This window comes from Pleuronectes platessa, chromosome 6, assembly GCF_947347685.1.
Source record: "Pleuronectes platessa chromosome 6, fPlePla1.1, whole genome shotgun sequence".
NCBI classification, from domain to species: domain Eukaryota; kingdom Metazoa; phylum Chordata; class Actinopteri; order Pleuronectiformes; family Pleuronectidae; genus Pleuronectes; species Pleuronectes platessa.
The window spans coordinates 1,333,968-1,359,682 of record NC_070631.1 but is presented as its reverse complement, the minus strand read 5'-3'; the positions used below and the strand labels follow the sequence as shown (position 1 = coordinate 1,359,682).

Below are 25,715 nucleotides of genomic sequence, written 5' to 3'. Positions count from 1 at the left end.
TGTCTTCTACAAGGCAAGATCAAAGGCATTGATGTTCTGTTTTAATGTTGTTTCTATCTCTCATGCTTTTATCTTTTATCTTGTATTATTTTATTGTAAGGTGACCTTGGGTGACTTGAAAGACGCCTCCAAATAAAATGTATTATTATTATTATTATTATTATTGTTGCCTGTAATCCATCAATCCCTCAAACCATTAATACTTTAACCCCTTCAAGTCACTTGACTGCATTGATATAGATTAGATGACTGTATCTTTGATGTCATTAGAGAAACAGGGAACGAGGAAGAGGAAGAAAACAGTAGATGGACGTATAGTTGGATCAGAGACTTTCTATTTGTTAAGTTTATTCAAATAAGAATTGGGTTTATCAGGAAGGTAGGTGTATGGGGCTCCTCAGGGCAGTGTCATTAGTCCAATATTGTTTTTCCATTATGATTAATAATGTGTTCTGTAATAATAATGGACTCAGGATTCATTGGTATCGAGTGGGTCTCTGTAGGTCTCTGCTTCACTTCGTCCTACAGGTTGTTCTGTGAGTTTATAAACTAATGACTTTTTATATGTTTGTAAAAGATGGAGACTGTTCTGGAGTCAGAGGAGGAGGAGCAACGTCCGACCAGAGACCCACAGGAGGAGGAGGAGGAGGAGGAGGAGAAAACATTCAGAAACACTCAGGGGTCGGCTCCTCGTCAGCTTCTGTGAGCTCACACACACACACACACACACACACACACACACACACACACACACACACACACACACACACACACACACACACACACACACACACACTCACTCACTCACTCACTCACTCACTCACTCACTCACTCACTCACTCTCACACACACACACACACACACACACACACACACACACACACACACACACACACACACAGTTTTCAAAATTAAAGTAAAATTTTGTCCATTTTACTGAGCTGCAGCGCCCCTTGTGGACACACACTGATTAATGATTGATATTCACTGAGCTGGAAAACAACTTAGTGATAGATGGATAGATAGATAGTTAGATAGATAGATAGATAGATTGATGGATGGATGGATGGATGGATAGATCAATGGATGGATAGAAGGATACATGGATACATGGATACATGGATGATAGATGGATAGATCGATGGAAGGATAGATCAATGGATGGCTAGATGGATGGATAGATAGATAGATAGATAGATCGATGGATGGATGATGGATGGATATATGGATGGATAGATAGATAGATAGATAGATAGATAGATAGATAGATAGATAGATAGATGGATGGATAGTAACTCTTCACCTCCTTCTTCAGCCTGAGCTTGAACATGGCCGACAGCTCGTCTCCTGAGTCTCACAGAATCAACTCGGCTGCTGAGACTCGTCTCTTGACCTTCGCCAACAACTTCCAGCGTCAGTTCTCTCACTTGTTCCCCGAGCGGCGCCCCCTGCTGCTCGGCCCCATCAACGAGTTTGGCGTTCAGGTAAAAACCTGGTTTATTCTTCACCTCCATGTTTAAAGAACCCTGAGCTGCAGAAGGTCTCTGAACCACACTGGTGTTTGTGTGTCTGATGCAGAAGTTTGTGTCGACGACTCTTCGGGCCACAGCCACGGTTCAACCCGAGCTCTTCACCTGGGGGGGGTGCGCAGAGTTCGTGGCCAGCTTCCTGTCGCTGGAGCCTCTGGACCCCCCCATCGAGCTGGTGAGAAGAACACCTGCTCATCTTCTGTCTCAGTATCTGGTGAGGAGTTCAACATCTGACAGGTCCAGCACGTTCATGTGTGTGTGTGTGTGTGTGTGTGTGTGTGTGTGTGTGTGTGTGTTTGTGTGTGTGTGTGTGTGTGTGTGTGTGTGTTTGTGTGTGTGTTTGTGTGTGTGTGTGTGTGTGTGTGCTCCAGCCCAGCTACCTGTTCTCCCCGGCCTCAGTGCTGAGGACTCAGAGAGCCTCGTGCTTTGAGTTCTGCACCCTGCTCTGCAGCCTCCTGCTCGGGGTGAACTATGACGCGTACTGCGTCAGCGGCTACGCAGACAGAGAGACGTGTCTGCTCGACCAGAGCCTGCAGCACTGCCCCCTGCTGGACACCCCGGTGCAGGTACGCCCTCTGTAGGTCATAGTAAAAGTACATTTAATGAAGATCTGTGTTTGGAGGTACTCGTACTTTACTTGATTCTCTTTTATACTTAATATTGTACAAAATACTCCACTACACTTATTTATCTGCTACAGATCAAAGTTACTTTTCATACAAAACATGAAATAAGCTTAAAAAAGATGATGCATTGTTCAGCGGGGGGGAAATCAACTAACCCAGTCATTTTTGTCTGGAAATTATAATAATAATAATTTTAATCACATTAACTGTATTATAACCATAATTAATAATGTAAATAAGAAAATATTAGTTGTATAATGTATAAGGAATACTTCAAACTGAAACTTATATATAAATGAAATTGTTTTAATATTGTTTGAAGTCACTTCTTCATAATTCTTGTGATGAAATCTTCATCTTGTTGTGTTTCGCGTCACAGTCACTGATAAGGAAATATCACACATATTAATTCAGATGATGTGTGTGTTTGTGTGTGTTCTTTGTGTTTCTCTGTGCAGAGTGTGATCTCAGAGGAGTCACAGGAGAACAAATACAAAGAGAAACCTCAGAGGTCGCTGAAGAGTCACTTCATGACACAAGAAGAGCAGAAGAAGAAACCGAGCGCTGAGGCGGCGCTGCTTGAAAATCTGAAACCTGATGAGGTGACGAGATCATCTGACACAAACACAAACACAAACACAAACACAAAGTGTTGACGAGTAAACACAAAGATGAAAACAACTGAAACAGAGCAGCTGAAATCTCTTTTCTTTGAATGTTGTCAGTTTTCCTTCAGTGATTAAAGTTACAATCTGGTTGAAACCCTCCAGCAACAGTAATAAACTGACCATCGTCCTTCATTGATTCAAACGTTAATAAAGTGGATCACAGATCTGAATCCGTCCTCAGCAGAGCGAGCAGCGTCCGGCCGACCGGCTCCGGGGCCTCCGGCTGCACTGCTGGGTTCTGGTTCTGTCAGGGAGTCGCAGCGTCCAGGAGAACTTCTTCATCGAGCCGCTGACCGGCGCCCGCCACAGCACCGGCTCCGCCCACTTCCTGGGCATCGAGAGCGTGTGGAACAACCACAACTACTACGTCAACATGCAGGACTGCAGGAGCGGCTGCAGCGTGAGTTCAAGAGAGAAACACACGTTCACACAACATCATGTCACAGGGTCAGAGGGTTGGGCTTCAGTGTGTTGCTCAAAGACACTTCAACTGTGGACGTTCAACCAGCAACCCTCTGATCACGGGACAACAAGCCCACCGCCTTAACCGACAACTGTACTACAGCACTGAACAGACACAGAGTAAACATGTGTGTGTCTGTGTGTGTGAACAGGATCTGGGGTTTGACCTGGAGGACGTGAACATGTGGGAGCCGCTCCTGTTCGGAGCAACGAGCAAAAAGCAGCTGATTCACGAGGCCTCAAATAAGAAGCTGTACAAGATGACCCCGGATGTGCAGGTGTGTGTGTGTGTTCATGTGTGTCCGTCTGTTATTGTGTGTTCATGCACTGAAACTGAAACATGATTTTAACCACAACACAATGTTGAAGGAGGAGCTGGAGGAGCTGGAGGAGCAGGCTTTTGAGATGCCCAGATCCTGGGTCAGTGATATCAGCATCACGAAAAAAGGTAGAGCGACAACCACACCACATGAAGCTCTCTCTCTCTCTCTCTCTCTCTCTCTCTCTCTCTCTCTCTCTCTCTCTCTCTCTGTCCCTCTCTCTCTCTCTCTCTCTCTCTCTCTCTCTCTCTCTCTCTCTCTCTCTCTGATGATCCTGTTGTCTCCTCCTCAGACCTGGAGACTCGCTGGCCGGGAGGACACAAGCGGACTCGCTACAGGAAAGCAGAGGTGGAGAGGTTCGCTCCGTACCTGAGGCCGAACGGTCTGACCACACGACTGGTTTCATACAAAGACCTGGACTGTGAGCGGTCGACTCAAAAACTGTAAAAACTCTTCAGAACTTTTATATCTGAAGACGTCTTAGTAACCCTGTGTGTGTGTGTGTGTGTGTGTGTGTGTGTGTGTGTGTGTGTGTGTGTGTGTTGAAGGCACTGAGGTCCTCATGGTGAAGGAGTGGTATCAGCACAGAACCGACCACCTGGAGGAGCGAGAGGTCAACGAGGTCGACAACGTGACGACAGAACGATTCAGACGTGGACGACCTTTCGACCTCTTGTGTAAAAGTTCAAACCTCACGATCTGTTCTCTCAACTCATCACAATAACACTGAGCTCCACCAATCAGAGCAGTCGCTATTACACCCAAGAATTCTGGGTAGTGCCACTTGATATGATACGGACTTGTGGCCCAGGGGAATCGAACACTGCTCATAGTCTCGTGGCCTGTGGCTGAAGATCCAACTCTCTGATGAGCTTGATTGTTATTCCGTCATCGCTCCTTCATCGTCAGCTCATGAGGAAAACACGTGTAGTATTTAAACCTAATGAAATACTACTGATAAAACCCTTTGTAGTATTTAAACCTAATGAAATACTACTGATGAAACCCTTTGTAGTATTTAAACCTAATGAAACAGTAAATCAAATCTGACGAACCTTCAACTAACCTTCATCAGCAGCAGTCACGAAGAGGAGGAGATTTATCGTGAAAATGTGCAAGAACTTCGTAAACAGGAGGAAAGTTCCCTCTGTGGTTTAACTTCCTGTCTTTGGACTCATCCTCAGTTCACAGGTTCGAGTCCCTGACCACAGAGGGCGTGCACGAGATGAAGTTCTGCAGCATACGTGTGGACAACCTGGTGCAGAGGCTGGTGTCCCCGGGGGAAATGACGGAGACCTTCCAGCGCCGCGCCGACTCCCTCTACTACAGGCGAGTCCACTTCGGCCGACACGTCCAGTTCTCAGGAGAACACGTGAACTCTGAACCGGCCACACGCCTGATCCAGGTACAGCTGCGTGAACAGGAAGTGGACATGTCAACAAATCAGATCTGATGAGGTGTAACGACGTGTGTTGTCCGTCTCACATCAGGTGGTGGAGCGTTTCCACAGGGACAGTTCCAAACCGGCCAATCAGGACGTGGCGGAGCGCGTCTTCCTGTTGGCGCAGAGACGCATCGAGGTGACGTATCATCTGGACGCCGACACCTTCATCCCATCGCACCGGAGCTTCATCAAACCACGAGAGGCCACGGAGCAGAAGAAGGCTGAGGACTTCACCCAGGACATGGTGTCCAGCTTCATGGTGCAGACACACACACACACACACACACACACACACACACACACACACACACACACACACACACACAAAGTAGCTTTCCCAGTCTGCTGCTTCTGGGATCATATGACAACATGCGTGTATTTGTGTGTGTGTTTGTGTGTGTGTGTGTGTGTGTGTGTGTATTTGACTGTGTGTGTGTGTGTGTGTCTAGGTGGGCCTCTCCGATACGCCTGTTAAGACCCTGACTCTGTACGAGATGCTGGTTTCTCTGATGAAGGATGAAGAGATGGTTGTTCATCAGATTGAAGAATCTCTGAAGGAGGTGAAGACGTTCTCTCGTTCTCTTGTTTCCATGTCCAGAACAAACGTGTTCCTCAGTGACTGTGCGACTCTGACGCCAGCCGACCTTGTGACCTCTTCTCCTGTGAGCAGGTGAGAGACATCGTGTCGTGCAGAGAGGAAGAGGAGGGAGACGTTCAGCTCTTCTTCTGTCCCTGGACCACGACAGGAGCTGCCAGGGCCCGCAGCAAGAGACAGGACATGGTGAGATAACCTCAAAGTTAACCTACTTATAACCTGCCTCATATTTAACCTTATTTTATATTTATTATGTCATATCTATTTACCTTCCCACATAATAATTCTGATAATTAATTTAGAAATATCTCTTAATGTGATAATGTAGAACCTTCACCAAGTCCCAACAGTCTCCTTAGATTCAACCAGACGTCCTGACCGGATCTCAGATGGTTGTTTCTGTAACAGCTGAACAGATCAGAACCTCCATGAAACCACATTTAAATCTGATTGATCAGATTTTTATTATCGATCTGCATCAAATATCAGTCCCATCAAATATCCCATGTTTTTTATTCCTCCACCGCCCAGTGTCAGGATCTCAAAAACTCTTTTAGGGAATTACTTCAAATTCAGAAAAAAATTTCACTTGGACTCAAGAAGGAAATCAAGAGAATCTAGAGAATCTTCAACCAAACGTTCACCACAGGGACGTGATTCTGGTTTTTGAAGACACTTTTCTTGGTGTCATGTTTAGTCTGTAACGTCTCTGTGTGTTATAGTTCTTATGAGTGACACAGATATTAATAACACGCTTTAATAAAACTACAAAGACCAATATGAACTCGGTCAGAACTGTGTTTGAGAGGTACTCTGGTGTTTCCAGGGTTCTTCTCTCCGCTGGTTCTTCACATTATCTTCAGTTATGTCTCTGATATTCCTTCATGCCTCTGGTACTTGACATATGATCGTATCTTTCATTCATTGTGGTCTTTAAAAAAACTCTGCAGACAAATAGACAAACAGTGGTGATAACACAACCTCCTGAGTGAAGTGACAACAACATTCAGGTCAAACAGACTCAGAGTTTAAAGTTGTCCAGCCTCTTCTAGGTGTGAACCTCCCTTCATCACCTGATCTTCTCCTCCAGGAGCGTCAGGCTGCAGAGGAGCAGAGCTGGCTTCATGAGAATGAGAAGGACATCCTGGCTCCGCTCCTCATGAGACTCGACCTCTCAGACCCTCTGAGCGCTGAGGACGCCAGGCAGCTCCACCAGGAGTGTCTGTCAGAGTTCAAGCAGAAGCTGGTGGAGGACGCCAACCTGATCCAGGAGCGCTACCAAAAGGTACAGCACAGGTTCACGAGTCATGTTGTGTTACAGCTGTTGTTTCTCCTGAACTGACTCTGGACTCAGAAGATGATCACAGGTGGTTTCAGGTGTATCATTAAGTTTACTTCATTTCTTTATCATAGGGACCATGTAACATCTAGAATGAACCTCCTGTGGTCATACACCAACCAGTGCACTTTGAGCTGACATGTTTCTCACACTCATTTGAGGTCGCAGTGACATTTGACCTTTGACCACCGATATCTAGTCAGTCAATTTGTAGTTGAAGATGTGAAAATGTGTTTTAAAATTTCCAAGGATTCTCTTGAGATGTTCTTGAGATAACACGTGCTAACATGTATAGAAATCCCCTCAAGGAGTTCTTCAGATATCATGTTCACAACAAGGAGATGGACAAACCCTGAACCATAATGTTTAAACTTTATGAAATACTCCTGATAAAACACTGTGTAGTACTTAAACCTAATGAAATACTCCTGATAAAACCCTCTGTAGTATTTAAACCTAATGAAATACTCCTGATAAAACACTGTGTAGTACTTAAAACTAATGAAATACTCCTGATAAAACACTGTGTAGTACTTAAACCTAATGAAATACTCCTGATAAAACCCTCTGTAGTATTTAAACCTAATGAAATACTCCTGATAAAACACTGTGTAGTACTGTGGAGATGGACAAACCCTAAACCATAATGTTTAAACTTTATGAAATACTCCTGATACAACATTGGTTAGTACTTCAACCTAATGAAATACTCCTGATAAAACACTGTGTAGTACTTAAACCTTATGAAATACTCCTGATAAAACCCTCTGTAGTACTTAAACCTAATGAAATACTCCTGATAAAACACTGTGTAGTACTGTGGAGATGGACCACCCCTAAACCATAATGCCGGCCCTCTTCTCAGAACAAAAAGAAAACTCTCAAAAAAGATTTAAATATAAACCCTAACTCATTTTGAAATCTACAAATGTAAACATTCCTTAAGGTTATTTCTCAGTGGTTTAATAAATGATGAATACATAAATACATGAGCGGCAGATATTGTGGAGTTTAACAGCATTTTTCTGAGGAGGTCCGTGAACCTGAAGCAGAACACAGACACGTTAGAGAGTCTGTGATGAACCTGAGGATTTAGAGACTCTTCATCTGAACCTTTAAACTGTTCAGGAGACGCAGCAGCTGCAGAGGAAACAACAGTGGTACCAGCAGAACCAGCTGGACATGACGGAGCACCAGGAGGACGAATACCAGACCTACTGCTCCGACAGAACTCTCCAGATACGTGTCGCCATGAGACGGCTCAAAATGTACACACACACACACACACACACACACACACACACACACACACACACACACACACACACACACACACACACACAGAACATCAGTGTTTTCCACAGAATGAAATCAGGAGGATTCTTCATCTTTAATGTTTCCATGTCTTTGTACCAGGCACCAGGAAGAAGCTCCTCTAAAGTATCAAGCTCTCGACGAGAGGCTGAGAGAAGACCCTCGATTGGCTCCTCACCTGCTCAGCTGAGCCAATTAGCAGCCTCCGCTCCAAATACCTATCAGATTATTTCATTAAACCTTACAGGTGTTTCAGTCACATACATTTTTTTCCCCATACTTGTATCTGGTCACTGTGACCTTTGACCCCTGACCACTAAGGCCTAATCAGTTCATTCCTGAGTCGTTGAAACTTCAACTTTCCAAGAATGTGACGGACGGATAGAAAACCTGAAATCATAACTCCTCCCTCCAAAGACAAATCAGAGTGATCATCAGAACATGTGACCTACTGTGTAAACATTGTGTGAGTGAGTGACACTGGAATCAAAGGTCAGATCAAAATTATGAAGATAGTTTCTCTTCTAATGAAAAATATCAAAACTCTGTTTCTGTTTCTTAGTTTTTATTATTTTGATCACAATATTAAAATCACATCACTCGGCTGCTGTTGAATAAACACTTTTACAGACAGAATCATTTTGGCTTCAACACATCAAACTGACAAATGTTCATATATGTTGGATTATTTCATATGTGAACAGACTTTATGTGATTAAACATGAATCATGTCTCATGTGTGAGTTTTAATAAAGTTTGTTGAATGTGTACAATGATCAGCTGTTATTGATAAATGTGTTTTTATGTGGAAAGTAATAAACAAACCAAAGATAAAAATCAGAAAATAATGAAATCATTTTACACACGTGGAAAAGTCAACAGCAGAAATAAAAATGAGAAAGTAAAAGGAGAAATAAACAAAACTTTAGAATAACGAGTTTAACTTTTAATTTCAGCAGATTTCTCTTGAAGAAATAAACATGATGAATAAAATCTTTATCTCTAACGGCTCTGATCCAGAGTCACAGAGACTTTCACAGGTAACAGCTTCAATGGATGATGATCTCCAGTGCTAAAGAATGGAATCATCTTCTGAGTGAAAGTGTGTGTGAACGTGTGAATGTGTTTGTTAGTTTCAGGATCAGAGAACGACAGTTCTCCTCTGTTCCAGTCCAGTTTCACTCTGATCCTCTGGATCTTCTGCACAGAGAGAACAGATTCTCCTGATGGTGACCATGCTTTGTATTTACCTTCACGGAACATTATTACCCATTCGTCAGACTCTTCCTCTCCCTTCCTCGGGACAGGCTCTGCTGACACACCCAGGAACCAGTCAGTACTGTCTCCAACCAGGACGTCCCAGCTGTGAGTCCCTGAGTTAAAACCCTCAGATCCCAGGACTGAGGCGTAATAATCAAACCTCTCTGGATTGTCAGGAAGCTTCTTTTTCTCTCCTCCTCTCAAACTGGTCAGATCTTCAGACAGGACGAGCCATGGATGAGCAGAGTTTGGGTCCAGAACCACAGGACTGTAGGAGACCACGTCCTTCATCTTGTTCCAGATGTTGAAGCTCAGGTTGCCCAGATGTTTGGCCTCGTCTATCAGAGCTCCTGAGGCCAGCTGTGGATCATCCAGCAGGGGGCGCTGCTGGACTCGTTCCACTGCAGCCTTGTAGTTGAGCAGGAACAAGACGTCTTCAGCTCTCAGCTCGTCCTCTGTGGTTCTGATTGTGTCTGAAAGAGACGTTATGTCTCTGCTCAGAGACTCAATCTTCTCCTTCATCATCTGACTCTTCTGCTCCTCTTCCTCCCTCAGTGCAGCCATCCTGGCCTCCTCTTCCTCCTCCAGAAACTGATGAAGCTTTTTAAACTGCTCCTTGATCTGCGTCTCTGTGAGTCCGGCCTGGACCTTAATGTGTTCTGCTGTTTGTTCAAACTCTACTTTAACACGTTCAAAACTCTGTAACTTCTCCTTCAAGGGCTCCAGAGTTTCCTGAAGCTGCTTCTTGTGTTGTGGTGCAGCTTCATCGATGGGTCTGAATCTGTGGTCGGTGTGTTTCTCTGAATCTCTGCAGACGAGACACACTGGCTGCTGATGGTCCAGACAGAAGAGTCTGAGTTTCTCTGAGTGCAGACTGCAGAGAGCAGGTGAAGAGCTCTGATCTCTCTCCTGTAAGAAGGTCTCACACAGGTTCTTCAACGCCAGGTTACAAGGTGGTTGAGACTTTGAAGATCTTCTCTTACAAAGTGGACACTCTTTTACTTCTTTCTCTTTCCACCAGCTCTTCAAACAGTCTTTACAGAAGCTGTGGCTACATGACAGAACAACAGGATCTCTGAAGACATCATGGCAGACGGGACAGCAGAGATCCTCTTCTGATCTGGAAGCCATTGAGTCTCCAGGTGAAGCTGAAAACAGACAGTCAGTCAGTCACAGCTCCATGAACTTCACTGAGGTTCACTTCCCCTCTGAGTCGAGGTGTTTGTTAAACTCACGGTCAGTGTGTGGAGCGTCGGCAGGTTGTAGTTTGACTCTTCTCTCCTGTAGCTGGACTCACTCAGGACGTCTGGTCTGGTTTGGTTCAGTTTGGTTTGGAAGGTGAATGTGATCGTCTGGTTTTCAGCCTGCGTCTCTTCAGGGAGGAACAGATGCTTCCTGGTTTCTCAGGTGTGTCAGGAGAGGGTGGAGCTGGAGATGCTGGATGATAAAACCAGTAAAACCTGAAACAAATGTACAAGCAGCTCTGCTGCCAGTTAAAACTATGCACCCCCCTCATGGACTTAACTCTAACACTTTAACTCTTAACTGTCTGATTCATCTGCCTGTGCAATATCTACGGGTCATGTGCAATACATTCACTGTACATATTGTGGTGTGTCAGGACACGACTGTTAAAAGTCATTCAAGCCTTGGATTTGATAACTGGTCAAAAGTCGTTTGGCAGCAACAAGTTCACACAGAAAAGAGACTTGGTTGTTAAATTCAGAGGTCGGTGAAAGTGAAAGTTAAACATAAACAGGAAATGCAGGGGGGGGGGGGAGTCTGTGATGTAACTGCAGAGCTGAAGTCACATTAAAGAGACAGAAGCAAATGGAAACTATGTCAGAAAATAAAAGAAAGTTTTATAAATCCAAATCAGATCAAATTTGCTCATTCATTTGTGTGAGTGCAGTAAAAAGTGTGACATCATCAAATGATTTTACATTTTACTGTGATTATTATACCTTAAGTGTGACACCATTATATGATGTGACTTTGGGCATTCAATAAATGTGTCCAGCAGAAACATATTTAATATTATATTTATTTGAATATTATACACACACTGTGCCAGTGGTAACAACTATGCCCTCAAAAGGCCCAGAGCTGCAGAGTCCATATGGTGGATTAAAAGAAAGCGTGATTGCAGGGATGAAGAAGAGCAGAGGTGTGGCTTCAGATGTGACATTTCTTCAAGCAATCATAACTAATATAGAAATTAACTCAACATTATCAAATCAAATCAAATCAAAGTTTATTGTCACATGCACCAATAACAGCGTAATCTGAGCAGTGAAATTCTTATGACATGGCAGCAAACATCTACGCAGTAGGCGACTTTACAAAATGAAAAAAAATAACATACTATGTAACATAACATATAACTTAACATTGTAACATATAACATATAACACAGTCAAGTGAATATTAAATTAACTAATATGAATATATGTATAACATATAACATAGTCAAATAAATTCAAATGAAGCAACAGTTTTCAGGGTGAAGAAGTGGGGAATATTAAATAAGATAAGTATATGTGAAGTAAGTGTATTTGTATGATTCGGGAGCAGAATGTCCATGGTGACTGTTTCAGAGGATAGAAAAAAACAACATGCTATCTAACATAAAATATAACATCACATCGTAACATATAACGTAGTCAAGTGAAGCAGTAGTTTACAGGGTGAATGGAATATTAAATTAAATAATTTGAATATGAATATATGTATACATATAACATAGTCAAGTCAAAGTCAAATGAAGCAGCAGTTTACAGGGTGAAGGAGTGGGTCCATGACACTTAGCAGTGATACTGCCAACTGCAAGCAGGTGTAGGTCATCTTTAGTTGAGAGAAGAAAACAATAGGTGTTGTGCAGGTTGTCCTCAAATTGACCAGCCTAAAGCTGCAGACCTCCCCCAGTGACGCTGCTGCCCCAGTGGGGGGTGAGGACATCAGGGGCTGCTCTACCTTTCAGAGGGAAGGAAAAGAGGTGAAGAAACCTTTCATGCACACACACACAAATGTGCAGCATGCAAGGTCTCTGCAGCTCTTCGGGTACTACACCAGATATTATCACCCCGGTGCAGGTACGCCCTCTGTAGGTCTTAGTAAAAGTACATTTAATGAAGATCTGTGTTTGGAGGTACTCGTACTTTACTTGATTCTCTTTTATACTTAATATTGTACAAAATACTCCACTACACTTATTTATCTGCTACAGATCAAAGTTACTTTCATACAAAACATGAAATAAGCTTAAAAAACATGATGCATTGTTCAGCGGGCGGGAAATCAACTAACCCAGTCATTTTTGTCTGGAAATTATAAAAATAATAATTTTAATCACATTAACTGTATTATAACCATAATTAATAATATCAATAAGATAATATTAGTTGTATAATGTATAAGGAATACTTCAAACTGAAACTTATATATAAATGAAATTGTTTTAATATTGTTTGAAGTCACTTCTTCGTAATTCTTGTGAAGAAATCTTCATCTTCTTGTGTTTCGATTCACTGATAAGTAAATATTAAACATATTAATTAAGATGATGTGTGTGTTTGTGTGTGTTCTTTGTGTTTCTCTGGTCAGAGTGTGATCTCAGAGGAGTCACAGGAGAACAAATACAAAGAGAAACCTCAGAGGTCGCTGAAGAGTCACTTCATGACACAAGAAGAGCAGAAGAAGAAACCGAGCGCTGAGGCGGCGCTGCTTGAAAATCTGAAACCTGATGAGGTGACGAGATCATCTGACACAAACACAAACACAAAGTGTTGACAAGTAAACACAAAGATGAAAACAACTGAAACAGAGCAGCTGAAATCTCTTTTCTTTGAATGTTGTCAGTTTTCCTTCAGTGATTAAAGTTACAATCTGGTTGAAACCCTCCAGCAACAGTAATAAACTGACCATCGTCCTTCATTGATTCAAACGTTAATAAAGTGGATCACAGATCTGAATCCGTCCTCAGCAGAGCGAGCAGCGTCCGGCCGACCGGCTCCGGGGCCTCCGGCTGCACTGCTGGGTTCTGGTTCTGTCAGGGAGTCGCAGCGTCCAGGAGAACTTCTTCATCGAGCCGCTGACCGGCGCCCGCCACAGCACCGGCTCCGCCCACTTCCTGGGCATCGAGAGCGTGTGGAACAACCACAACTACTACGTCAACATGCAGGACTGCAGGAGCGGCTGCAGCGTGAGTTCAAGAGAGAAACACACGTTCACACAACATCATGTCACAGGGTCAGCGGGTTGGGCTTCAGTGTGTTGCTCAAAGACACTTCAACTGTGGACGTTCAACCAGCAACCCTCTGATCACGGGACAACAAATCAGAATCAGGATCAGAATACAGGAAATGTTTGTTGGTGCACTCAACATAAAACAACAATATAGAACAAAACATATACAGCAACAGAGTTATGGGCACGTGCGGTGCTAAGGTGCAGAGATTGGTGGTAGTGCCAATAATATATAAATTATAAATTATGTAAAAGGTGGGGGGGGGGGTCAGCAGAGTCAGTTTGATGCAGATGGCTTGTTTGTGAGCTCCACTGCCATGGGGAGGTTTTAGTCCTGAAGGCCCGGAACCTTTTACCGGACGGGAGTCTCTGGAACAGGTGGTGACCGGGATGAGAAGGATCAGCCTGCTCTCCTACTGGTCCTGGAGTGGAACAGGTCCAGGACCAGCAACACCTCCTTGACAACTGACAAGCCCACCTCCTTAGCCGACAACTGAGTAAACATGTGTGTGTCTGTGTGTGTGAGCAGGATCTGGGGTTTGACCTGGAGGACGTGAACATGTGGGAGCCGCTCCTGTTCGGAGCAACGAGCAAAAAGCAGCTGATTCACGAGGCCTCAAATAAGAAGCTGTACAAGATGACCCCGGATGTGCAGGTGTGTGTGTTCATGTGTGTCTGTCTGTTATTGTGTGTTCATGCACTGAAACACAATTTTAACCACAACACAATGTTGAAGGAGGAGCTGGAGGAGCTGGAGGAGCAGGCTTTTGAGATGCCCAGATCCTGGGTCAGTGATATCAGCATCACAAAAAAAGGTAGAGCGACAACCACACCACATGAAGCTCTCCCTCTCTCTCTCTCTCTCTCTCTCTCTCTCTCTGTGTCTCTGTGTCTCTCTCTCTCTCTCTCTCTCTCTCTCTCTCTCTCTCTCTCTCTCTCTCTCTCTCTCTCTCTCTCTCTCTCTCTCTCTCTCCTGATGATCCTGTTGTCTCCTCCTCAGACCTGGAGACTCGCTGGCCGGGAGGACACAAGCGGACTCGCTACAGGAAAGCAGAGGTGGAGAGGTTCGCTCCGTACCTGAGGCCGAACGGTCTGACCACACGACTGGTTTCATACAAAGACCTGGACTGTGAGCGATCGACTCAAAAACTGTAAAAACTCTTCAGAACTTTTATATCTGAAGACGTCTTAGTAACCCTCTATGTGTGTGTGTGTGCGTGTGTGTGTGTGTGTGTGTGTGTGTGTTGAAGGCACTGAGGTCCTCATGGTGAAGGAGTGGTATCAACACAGAACCGACCACCTGGAGGAGCGAGAGGTCAACGAGGTCGACAACGTGACGACAGAACGATTCAGACGTGGACGACCTTTCGACCTCTTGTGTAAAAGTTCAAACCTCACGATCTGTTCTCTCAACTCATCACAATAACACTGAGCTCCACCAATCAGAGGAGTCGCTATTACACCTAAGGATTCTGGGTAGTGCCACTTGATATGATACGGACTTGTGGCCCAGGGGAATCGAACATCATCGCTCCTTCATCGTCAGCTCATGAGGAAAACACGTGTAGTATTTGAACCTATGAAATACTACTGATGAAACCCTGTGTAGTATTTGAACCTATGAAATACTACTGATGAAACCCTGTGTAGTATTTAAACCTAATGAAATACTACTGATGAAACCCTGTGTAGTATTTAAACCTAATGAAATACTTCTGATGAAACCCTGTCTAGTATTCAAACCTAATGAAATACTACTGATGAAACCCTGTGTAGTATTTAAACCTAATGAAATACTTCTGATGAAACCATGTCTAGTATTCAAACCTATTGAAATACTACTGATGAAACCCTGTTTAGTATTTAAACCTAATGAAATACTTCTGATGAAACCCTTTGTAGTATTTAAACCTAATGAAACAGTAAATCAAATCTGACGAACCTTCAACTAACCTTCACCAGTTGCAGTCACGAAGAGGAGGCGATTTATCGTGAAAATGTGCAAGAACTTCGTAAACAGGTTAGGTTAGGTTAGGTTAGGTTAGGTTAGTTTATTGGTCTCCACCAGGGAGAAATTTGTCGTGAAGACAGGGAACATGTTGCATACATAAAAACACATACAGTACAAAAAGAACATCAAGTTAAAAGTCTGGTGGAGTAAACAGACCACTAGACAATCCTGCACATGCAGCAAGCCGACGTGAACGCATTCACATGCTTCCACACCGCTACTCTAACTGTAATCATAAATATACATTCATATCAGCATCACATAACCTCAAGCATACATTAATCCGTTCACTCACATACAGTATGTCCATAGTTTGACTCATAATACATTCATTTCCATATACACATAGCCTATGTTCGTATACATATACAGAAACATTGCAATCATTTCCTGCTGTTGAGAAGTTTGGTTGATACAGGCACAAAGGAATGTTTGTATCGATTGTGCCTGCACAAGGGAAGCCTATATCTCCTTCCAGAGTTCAGGAGAGTATATTCACTATTCAGCACATGAGAACTATCTGTTAAAATGGCATTTGCCTGTCTGATCGTCGCCTGCTCAAAAAGGTCCTGTGGATTTAGGGGGGGTGTTATTCCCATAATCTTGCCAGCAGTTTTGACAAGGCTTGAGATTTCAGCTCTAGATTTAACAGATAGGTTACCAAACCAGCTGGTGATACCATAGCGGAGTATTGACTCAATTGCTGCTCTATAAAAAATTAGCATAATATTTTTGCAAACTCCAAATACTCTGAGCCTACGTAGGAAATGGAGACGTTGGTGAATTTTGGCACAAACATTGGCCACCTGTGTGCCCCATCTCAAATCGCTGTCAACATGGACACCAAGGTACCTGAATGTTTTGACCTGCACAATGTCCTGGCCATGGACAGCCACAGGGCTCTGGTCTCCCATTGATCTAGGATCCAACAACATCTCAACAGTTTTAGTTGTATTAATGAGCAGCGAGTGGGCATCACACCAGTTGACAAACTTGTCAACCGCAAGTTGATGAACACTCAAATTAGTATGTTTGGTGAGCAGGCTAAGTATGACAGTGTCATCAGAAAATTTTACTGTGAATTGATTTGGCTCAGAACTGACACAGTCGTTGGTATACAACGTGTACAGAAAAGGTGAACTAACACACCCCTGGGGGGCACCAGTGCTGCATACAGCCAGATCAGACAAAGCTGAGTTAAACTTAACCTTCTGTGGCCTATTCGATAAAAAAGAATAGTACCACCGAATTAAGAAAGGATTGACATTTAGCTGAACTAATTTCTTCAAAAGAATGTGTGGTTGAATGAGATTAAAAGCGGAACTAAAATCAACAAAAAGAAGTCTATAGCATATCCAGCTGGATTTTCTAGGTGCTTCAGAACAAGATGCATTACAGTCGCTATGGCATCACTTGTGCTGCGGTTTTTGGTGTAGGCAAATTGATATTTATCAAGCGCTGGTTGCACAGCTGTTCGAAGCTTCTCTATCATGATCTTCTCTAATGATTTAAAAACATTTGAGGTGATGGCCACCGGCCGGTAATCATTGTCCTCCTGGGGACTGACCTTTATTAGGTATGGGTAGTATAATAGATTTTTTCCATAGTCTTGGCACTGTATAAGTGTCCATGGAAAACTGGAATAGTTTCACCCAGACCGGGGACAGTTCCTCTGCAAAAGATTTCAAAATAAAAGCTGACAGGCCGTCTGGACCTGTTGCCTTTTTAATCTGAATAGTTTTAAAAGTTTTAATGACTGTTTCCAGATCAATTACAATCCTATCCACATTTAAATCACAAATCACAGATTCTAAAACATCGGCACAATCTGCACTGTTATCAACATTAAAACGCATATAAAAATTGTTCAGTTCATTTGCCCTGGTCATTTCGTTATGAGCAAACAGAGGTTTCTTTTTCGCGTCCATGTTCGTCATATGTCTAATTGAGTCCCAAAGTTTCTTAGTATTGCATTCCGCCAAGTTTTGCTCTGCCCGTTCTTTATGTTGATGGCGCGCTGCTGTTATCTTCAGATTTAGGTCCTTTTGGGCCGCTCGGACCGCCGCTTTATCCCCCAACTTGAAAGCGCCTTTTTTCCTTTTAATACAGTCCATAATGTCAGGGGTAAAATAAGATTTATTGTTGGGATACCGTTTAATTGTCTTTGTGGGTATGACAGACTCAATGCAAAAATTGATGTAATCAGTAGTTGCTTCTGTAGCACTGTCTATGTCCGTATCCTTGAGAAAGATATCCCAATCCGTACAAAGGAAGCATCCCTTCAGCTCCTCCAATTTATCATTAGTCCATACCTTCACCGTCTGAGTGACCGGTTTGGTAGATTTAAAAACAGACCGATATGTGGGAAGCAGCTGAATTACGTTATGGTCTGAGTTTTTAAGTGGAGGTCTGGCTCTGGCAGTGTATGCATCTTTAATATTCCCATAACATTTGTCCAGTATATTATTATTCCTGGTGCTGCACTTCACATATTGGTCAAATCCTGGCAGCGTTTTATTTAAGCTGCAATGATTGAAATCCCCAAGTATCATCATTGGGGCATCAGGCTTGCTTTCTAGATGACGGTGAACACAGTCTGCGATTAGATTTGCTGCCCTGCCCGCATTACCGCTGGGTGGGACATAGACAACGCACACAAACAAATTGGTAAATTCCCGGGGGAGGAAAGTTCCCTCTGTGGTTTAACTTCCTGTCTCTGGACTCATCCTCAGTTCACAGGTTCGAGTCCCTGACCACAGAGGGCGTGCACGAGATGAAGTTCTGCAGCATACGTGTGGACAACCTGGTGCAGAGGCTGGTGTCCCCGGGGGAAATGACGGAGACCTTCCAGCGCCGCGCCGACTCCCTCTACTACAGGCGAGTCCACTTCGGCCGACACGTCCAGTTCTCAGGAGAACACGTGAACTCTGAACCGGCCACACGCCTGATCCAGGTACAGCTGCGTGAACAGGAAGTGGACATGTCAACAAATCAGATCTGATGAGGTGTAACGACGTGTGTTGTCCGTCTCACATCAGGTGGTGGAGCGTTTCCACAGGGACAGTTCCAAACCGGCCAATCAGGACGTGGCGGAGCGCGTCTTCCTGTTGGCGCAGAGACGCATCGAGGTGACGTATCATCTGGACGCCGACACCTTCATCCCATCGCACCGGAGCTTCATCAAACCACGAGAGGCCACGGAGCAGAAGAAGGCTGAGGACTTCACCCAGGACATGGTGTCCAGCTTCATGGTGCAGACACACACACACACACACACACACACACACACACACACACACACACACACACACACACACCCACACACACACACACACACACACACAGAGACACACACACACATAGTAGCTTTCCCAGTCTGCTGCTTCTGGGATCATATGACAACATGTGTGTATTTGACTCTGTGTGTGTGTGTGTGTGTGTGTGTGTGTGTGTGTCTAGGTGGGCCTCTCCGATACGCCTGTTAAGACCCTGACTCTGTACGAGATGCTGGTTTCTCTGATGAAGGATGAAGAGATGGTTGTTCATCAGATTGAAGAATCTCTGAAGGAGGTGAAGACGTTCTCTCGTTCTCTTGTTTCCATGTCCAGAACAAACGTGTTCCTCAGTGACTGTGCGACTCTGACGCCAGCCGACCTTGTGACCTCTTCTCCTGTGAGCAGGTGAGAGACATCGTGTCGTGCAGAGAGGAAGAGGAGGGAGACGTTCAGCTCTTCTTCTGTCCCTGGACCACGACAGGAGCTGCCAGGGCCCGCAGCAAGAGACAGGACATGGTGAGATAACCTCAAAGTGAACCTACTTATAACCTGCCTCATATTTAACCTTATTTTATATTTATTATGTCATATCTATTTACCTTCCCACAGAATAATTCTGATAATTAATTTAGAAATATCTCTTAATGTGATAATGTAGAACCTTCACCAAGTCCCAACAGTCTCCTTAGATTCAACCAGACGTCCTGACCGGATCTCAGATGGTTGTTTCTGTAACAGCTGAACAGATCAGAACCTCCATGAAACCACATTTAAATCTGACTGATCAGATTTTTATTATCGATCTGCATCAAATATCAGTCCCATCAAATATCCCATGTTTTTTATTCCTCCACCGCCCAGTGTCAGGATCTCAAAAACTCTTTTAGGGAATTACTTCAAATTCAGAACAAATGTTCACTTGGACTCAAGAAGGAAATCAAGAGAATCTAGAGAATCTTCAACCAAACGTTCACCACAGGGACGTGATTCTGGTTTTTGAAGACACTTTTCTTGGTGTCATGTTTAGTCTGTAACGTCTCTGTGTGTTATAGTTCTTATGAGTGACACAGATATTAATAACACGCTTTAATAAAACTACAAAGACCAATATGAACTCAGTCAGAACTGTGTCTGAGAGGTACTCTGGTGTTTCCAGGGTTCTTCTCTCCGCTGGTTCTTCACATTATCTTCAGTTATGTCTCTGATATTCCTTCATAACTCTGGTACTTGACATATGATCGTATCTTTCATTCATTGTGGTCTTTAAAAAAACTCTGCAGACAAATAGACAAACAGTGGTGATAACACAACCTCCTGAGTGAAGTGACAACAACATTCAGGTCAAACAGACTCAGAGTTTAAAGTTGTCCAGCCTCTTCTAGGTGTGAACCTCCCTTCATCACCTGATCTTCTCCTCCAGGAGCGTCAGGCTGCAGAGGAGCAGAGCTGGCTTCATGAGAATGAGAAGGACATCCTGGCTCCGCTCCTCATGAGACTCGACCTCTCAGACCCTCTGAGCGCTGAGGACGCCAGGCAGCTCCACCAGGAGTGTCTGTCAGAGTTCAAGCAGAAGCTGGTGGAGGACGCCAACCTGATCCAGGAGCGCTACCAAAAGGTACAGCACAGGTTCACGAGTCATGTTGTGTTACAGCTGTTGTTTCTCCTGAACTGACTCTGGACTCAGAAGATGATCACAGGTGGTTTCAGGTGTATCATTAAGTTTACTTCATTTCTTTATCATAGGGACCATGTAACATCTAGAGTGAACCTCCTGTGGTCATACACCAACCAGTGCACTTTGAGCTGACATGTTTCTCACACTCATATGAGGTCGGGGTGACATTTGACCTTTGACCACCGATATCTAGTCAGTCAATTTGTAGTTGAAGATGTGAAAATGTGTTTTTAAATTTCAAAGGATTCTCTTGAGATGTTCTTGAGATAACACGTGCTAACATGTATAGAAATCTCCTCAAGGAGTTCTTCAGATATCATGTTCACAACAAGGAGATGGACAAACCCTAAACCATAATGTTTAAACTTTATGAAATACTCCTGATAAAACACTGTGTAGTACTTAAACCTAATGAAATACTCCTGATAAAACCCTCTGTAGTATTTTAACCTAATGAAATACTCCTGATAAAACACTGTGTAGTATTTGAACCTAATGAAATACTACTGATAAAACCCTCTGTAGTATTTAAACCTAATGAAATACTCCTGATAAAACACTGTGTAGTATTTGAACCTAATGAAATACTACTGATAAAACCCTGTGTAGTATTTAAACCTAATGAAATACTACTGATAAAACCCAGTGTAGTATTTGAACCTATGAAATACTACTGACAAAACCCTGTGTAGTATTTAAACCTAATTAAATACTACTGATGAAACCCTGTGAAGTATTTACAAGGAGATGGACAACCCCTAAACCATAATGACGGCCCTCTTCTCAGAACAAAAAGAAAACTCTCAAAAAAGATTTAAATATAAACCCTAACTCATTTTCAAATCTACAAATGTAAACATTCCTTGCGGTTATTTCTCAGTGGTTTAATAAATGATGAATACATAAATACATGAGGGGCAGATATTGTGGAGTTTAACAGCATTTTTCTGAGGAGGTCCGTGAACCTGAAGCAGAACAGAGACACGTTAGAGAGTCTGTGATGAACCTGAGGATTTAGAGACTCTTCATCTGAACCTTTAAACTGTTCAGGAGACGCAGCAGCTGCAGAGGAAACAACAGTGGTACCAGCAGAACCAGCTGGACATGACGGAGCACCAGGAGGACGAATACCAGACCTACTGCTCCGACAGAACTCTCCAGATACGTGTCGCCATGAGACGGCTCAAAATGTACACACACACACACACAAACACACACACACACACACAGAACATCAGTTTTTTCCATAGAATAAAATCAGGAGGATTCTTCATCTTTAATGTTTCCATGTCTTTGTTCCAGGCACCAGGAAGAAGCTCCTCTAAAGTATCAAGCTCTCGACGAGAGGCTGAGAGAAGACCCTCGATTGGCTCCTCACCTGCTCAGCTGAGCCAATCAGCAGCCTCCGCTCCAAATACCTATCAGATTATTTCATTAAACCTTACAGCGATTTCAGTCACATATTTTATTTGTATCTGGTCACTGTGACCTTTGACCCCTGACCACTAAAGCCTAATCAGTTCATTCCTGAGTCCATGTGAACGTTTGACGAAATTTGTGAATTTGAAGAATTTCTCTCTGGGATTTGTTGAAACTTCAACTTTCCAAGAATGTGACGGACAGATAGAAAACCTGAAATCATAACTCCTCCCTCCAAAGACAAATCAAAGTGATCATCAGAACATGTGACCTACTGTGTAAACACTGTGTGAGTGAGTGACCCTGGAATCAAAGGTCAGATCAAAACTATGAAGATAGTTTCTCTTCTAATGAAAAAGATCAAAACTCTGTTTCTGTTTCATAGTTTTTATTATTTTGATCACAATATTAAAATCACATCACTCGGCTGCTGTTGAATAAACACTTTTACAAACCGAATCATTTTGGCTTCATCACATCAAACAGACAAATGTTCATACATGTTGGATTATTTCATATGTGAACAGACTTTATGTGATTAAACATGAATCATGTCACATGTGTGAGTTTTAATAAAGTTTGTTGAATGTGAACAATGATCAGCTGTTATTGATAAATGTGTTTTTATGTGGATCTTCATCAGTTTGCTCGACTTCATGGATCCACACAAAATCTAAATGATAGAAAACATTTTCCATGAAAGTAAAAAACAAACCAAAGATAAAGTTCAGAAAATAATCAAATCTTTTTACACACGTGGAAAAGTCGACAGGAGAAATAAAAATGAGTGAAAAGTAAAAGAAGAAATAAACACAGCTTTAGAATAACGAGTTTAACTTTTAAATTCAGCAGATTTCTCTTGAAGAAATAAACATGATGAATAAAATCTTTATCTCTAACGGCTCTGATCCAGAGTCACAGAGACTTTCACAGGTAACAGCTTCAATGGGTGATGATGATCTGTAGTGTTAAAGTGTGGAAACATCTTCTGAGTGAAAGTGTGTGTTAAGGTGTGAATGTGTTTGTTAGTATCAGGATCAAAGAACGACAGTTCTCCTCTGTTCCAGTCCAGTTTCACTCTGATCCTCTGGATCTTCTGCACAGAGAGAACAGATAATCCTGATGGTGACCATGCTGAGTATTTACCTTCACTGAACAATATTACCCATAATCCAGACTCTTCCTTTCCCTTCCTCGGGACAGGCTCTGCTGACATACCCAGGAACCAGTCAGTACTGTCTCCAACCAGGACGTCCCAGCTGTGAGTCCCTGAGTTAAAACCCTCAGATCCCAGGACGGACACGTATTTTTCAAACCTCTCTGGATTGTCAGGAAGCTTCTGTCTCTCTCCTCGTCTCAAACTGGTCAGATCTTCAGACAGGACGAATACTGGATTAGCAGAGTTTGGGTCCAGAACCACAGGACTGTAGGAGACCACGTCCTTCATCTTGTTCCAGATGTTGAAGCAGAGGTTGCCCAGATGTTTGGCCTCGTCTATCAGAGCTCCTGAGGCCAGCTGTGGATCATCCAGCAGGGGGCGCTGCTGGACTCGTTCCACTGCAGCCTTGTAGTTGAGCAGGAACGAGACGTCTTCAGCTCTCAGCTCGTCCTCTGTGGTTCTGATTGTGTCTGAAAGAGACGTGATGTCTCTGCTCAGAGACTCAATCTTCTCCTTCATCATCTGACTCTTCTGCTCCTCTTCCTCCCTCAGTGCAGCCATCCTGACCTCCTCTTCCTCCTCCAGAAACTGATGAAGCTTTTTAAACTGCTCCTTGATCTGCGTCTCTGTGAGTCCGGCCTGGACCTTAATGTGTTCTGCTGTTTGTTCAAACTTTACTTTAACACGTTCAAAACTCTGTAACTTCTTCTTCAAGGGCTCCAGAGTTTCCTGAAGCTGCTTCTTGTGTTGTGGTGCAGCTTCATCGATGGGTCTGATTGTGTGGCCGGTGTGTTTCTCTGAATCTCTGCAGATGAGACACACTGGCTGCTGATGGTCCAGACAGAAGAGTCTGAGTTTCTCTGAGTGCAGACTGCAGACAGCAGGTGAAGAGCTCTGATCTCTCTCCTGTAAGAAGGTCTCACACAGGTTCTTCAACACCAGGTTACAGGGTGGATGAGACTTTGAAGATCTTCTCTTACAAAGTGGACACTCTTTTACTTCTTTGTCTTTCCACCAGCTCTTCACACAGTCTTTACAGAAGCTGTGGCTACATGACAGAATGACAGGATCTCTGAAGATATCATGGCAGACGGAACAGCAGAGATCCTCTTCTGATCTGGAAGCCATTGAGTCTCCAGGTGAAGCTGAAAACAGACAGTCAGTCAGTCACAGCTCCATGAACTTCACTGAGGTTCACTTCCCCTCTGAGTCGAGGTGTTTGTTAAACTCACGGTCAGTGTGTGGAGCGTCGGCAGGTTGTAGTTTGACTCTTCTCTCCTGTAGCTGGACTCACTCAGGACGTCTGGTCTGGTTTGGTTCAGTTTGGTTTGGAAGGTGAATGTGATCGTCTGGTTTTCAGCCTGCGTCTCTTCAGGGAGGAACAGATGCTTCCTGGTTTCTCAGGTGTGTCAGGACACGATTGTAAAAAGTAATTCAAGCCTTGGATTTGATAACTGGTCAAAAGTCATTTGGCAGCAACAAGTTCACACAGAGAAGAGACTTGGTTGTAAAATAGCTCCTTGAATATGATCGTGATCTGCTGAGGGTTCAATGTTCAGAGTTCGTTCGCCTGAAGTAAAGATAAGTTATTATAAAATATTAACTTTGTCAAGAAGAGGTTTGTATAGACAAAAGTTTTATGAATCCAAATCAGATCAAGTTGGCTCATTTGTGTGAGTGCAGTAAAAAGTCTGACATCATCAAATGATTGTACATTGTGCTGTGATTATTATACCTTAAGTGTGACACCATTATATGATGTGACTTTGGGCATTCAATAAATGTGTCCAGCAGAAACATATTTAATATTATATTTATTTGAATATTATACACACACTGTGCCAGTGGTAACAACTATGCCCTCAAAAGGCCCAGAGCTGCAGAGTCCATATGGTGGATTAAAAGAAACCGTGATGAAGGGATGAAGAAGAGCAGAGGTGTGGCTTCAGATGTGACATTTCTTCAAGCAACCATAACTAATATAGAAATTAACTCAACATTATCCATGACACTTAGCAATGATACTGCCAACTGCAAGCAGGTATAGGTCATCTTTAGTTGAGAGAAGAAAACAATAGGTGTTGTGCAGGTTGTCCTCAAATTGACCAGCCTAAAGCTGCAGACCTCCCCCAGTGACGCTGCTGCCCCAGTGGGGGGGGGGGGGACATCAGGGGCTGCTCTACCTTTCAGAGGGAAGGAAAAGAGGTGAAGAAACCTTTCATGCACACAGACACAAATGTGCAGCATGCAAGGTCTCTGCAGCTCTTCAGGTACTACACCAGATATTATCACCCCGGTGCAGGTACGCCCTCTGTAGGTCATAGTAAAAGTACATTTAATGAAGATCTGTGTTTGGAGGTACTCGTACTTTACT

At 43.4% G+C, this 25,715-nt stretch overlaps 4 protein-coding genes across 9 annotated transcripts in view; 2 read left to right on the top strand and 2 right to left on the bottom strand.

The window, feature by feature from the left end:
- hm13 (histocompatibility (minor) 13) overlaps positions 1 to 7,318 on the bottom strand; it is a 79,467-nt gene extending 72,149 nt beyond the window's left edge. For both annotated transcript variants that reach the window (XM_053425896.1, XM_053425895.1), the window contains exon 1: positions 7,315 to 7,318. The gene's annotated coding sequence lies outside the window, so the exon portion shown is untranslated. The remainder of the gene's footprint in view (positions 1 to 7,314) is intronic.
- LOC128443138 (dynein regulatory complex subunit 7) lies at positions 578 to 8,597 on the top strand. The gene is made up of 17 exons (XM_053425905.1): positions 578 to 702; positions 1,316 to 1,484; positions 1,579 to 1,704; positions 1,901 to 2,095; positions 2,614 to 2,757; positions 3,005 to 3,223; positions 3,438 to 3,563; positions 3,655 to 3,733; positions 3,898 to 4,026; positions 4,154 to 4,282; positions 4,790 to 5,010; positions 5,096 to 5,308; positions 5,499 to 5,609; positions 5,720 to 5,830; positions 6,735 to 6,929; positions 8,112 to 8,251; positions 8,400 to 8,597. The coding sequence occupies exons 1-17, from the start codon at positions 578 to 580 to the stop codon at positions 8,485 to 8,487; spliced, it is 2,520 nt and encodes an 839-aa protein (XP_053281880.1). The 3' UTR covers positions 8,488 to 8,597.
- Positions 8,598 to 8,845: 248 nt separating this feature from the next.
- Positions 8,846 to 24,895, bottom strand: LOC128443131 (E3 ubiquitin-protein ligase TRIM35-like). 5 transcript variants are annotated; one of them, XM_053425889.1, is made up of 3 exons: positions 24,574 to 24,895; positions 10,793 to 11,040; positions 8,846 to 10,705 (listed from the first exon to the last, which is right to left on the bottom strand). In XM_053425889.1, the coding sequence occupies exon 3, from the start codon at positions 10,686 to 10,688 to the stop codon at positions 9,300 to 9,302; it is 1,389 nt and encodes a 462-aa protein (XP_053281864.1). In that variant the 5' UTR covers positions 10,689 to 10,705; positions 10,793 to 11,040; positions 24,574 to 24,895; the 3' UTR covers positions 8,846 to 9,299. The 5 variants fall into 5 exon arrangements, with proteins under 5 accessions (XP_053281864.1, XP_053281862.1, XP_053281863.1 ...); XM_053425887.1 differs by having other exon boundaries at positions 10,793 to 11,017; XM_053425888.1 differs by having other exon boundaries at positions 10,793 to 10,985.
- Positions 18,562 to 22,781, top strand: LOC128443136 (dynein regulatory complex subunit 7). The gene is made up of 7 exons (XM_053425898.1): positions 18,562 to 18,766; positions 18,852 to 19,064; positions 19,273 to 19,383; positions 19,494 to 19,604; positions 20,509 to 20,703; positions 21,814 to 21,953; positions 22,066 to 22,781. Exons 1-7 carry the CDS (start codon positions 18,587 to 18,589, stop codon positions 22,151 to 22,153), a joined length of 1,038 nt encoding a protein of 345 aa, XP_053281873.1. The 5' UTR covers positions 18,562 to 18,586; the 3' UTR covers positions 22,154 to 22,781.
- Positions 24,896 to 25,715: the final 820 nt, after the last annotated feature.

What these genes read in the sequence shown, in the direction of transcription:
- LOC128443138 (XM_053425905.1), top strand. Translation starts at nt 578, where the DNA reads ATGGAGACTGTTCTGGAGTCAGAGGAGGAGGAGCAACGTCCGACCAGA. An exon ending in TCAACGAGTTTGGCGTTCAG is followed by an intron (nt 1,485 to 1,578) that starts GTAAAAACCTGG and finishes TGTCTGATGCAG; the next exon opens with AAGTTTGTGTCGACGACTCT. An exon ending in TATCAGCATCACGAAAAAAG is followed by an intron (nt 3,734 to 3,897) that starts GTAGAGCGACAA and finishes TCTCCTCCTCAG; the next exon opens with ACCTGGAGACTCGCTGGCCG.
- LOC128443136 (XM_053425898.1), top strand. Translation starts at nt 18,587, where the DNA reads ATGAAGTTCTGCAGCATACGTGTGGACAACCTGGTGCAGAGGCTGGTG. An exon ending in TTGAAGAATCTCTGAAGGAG is followed by an intron (nt 19,384 to 19,493) that starts GTGAAGACGTTC and finishes TCCTGTGAGCAG; the next exon opens with GTGAGAGACATCGTGTCGTG. An exon ending in TCCAGGAGCGCTACCAAAAG is followed by an intron (nt 20,704 to 21,813) that starts GTACAGCACAGG and finishes TAAACTGTTCAG; the next exon opens with GAGACGCAGCAGCTGCAGAG.
- LOC128443131 (XM_053425885.1), bottom strand. Translation starts at nt 24,469, where the DNA reads ATGGCTTCCAGATCAGAAGAGGATCTCTGCTGTTCCGTCTGCCATGAT.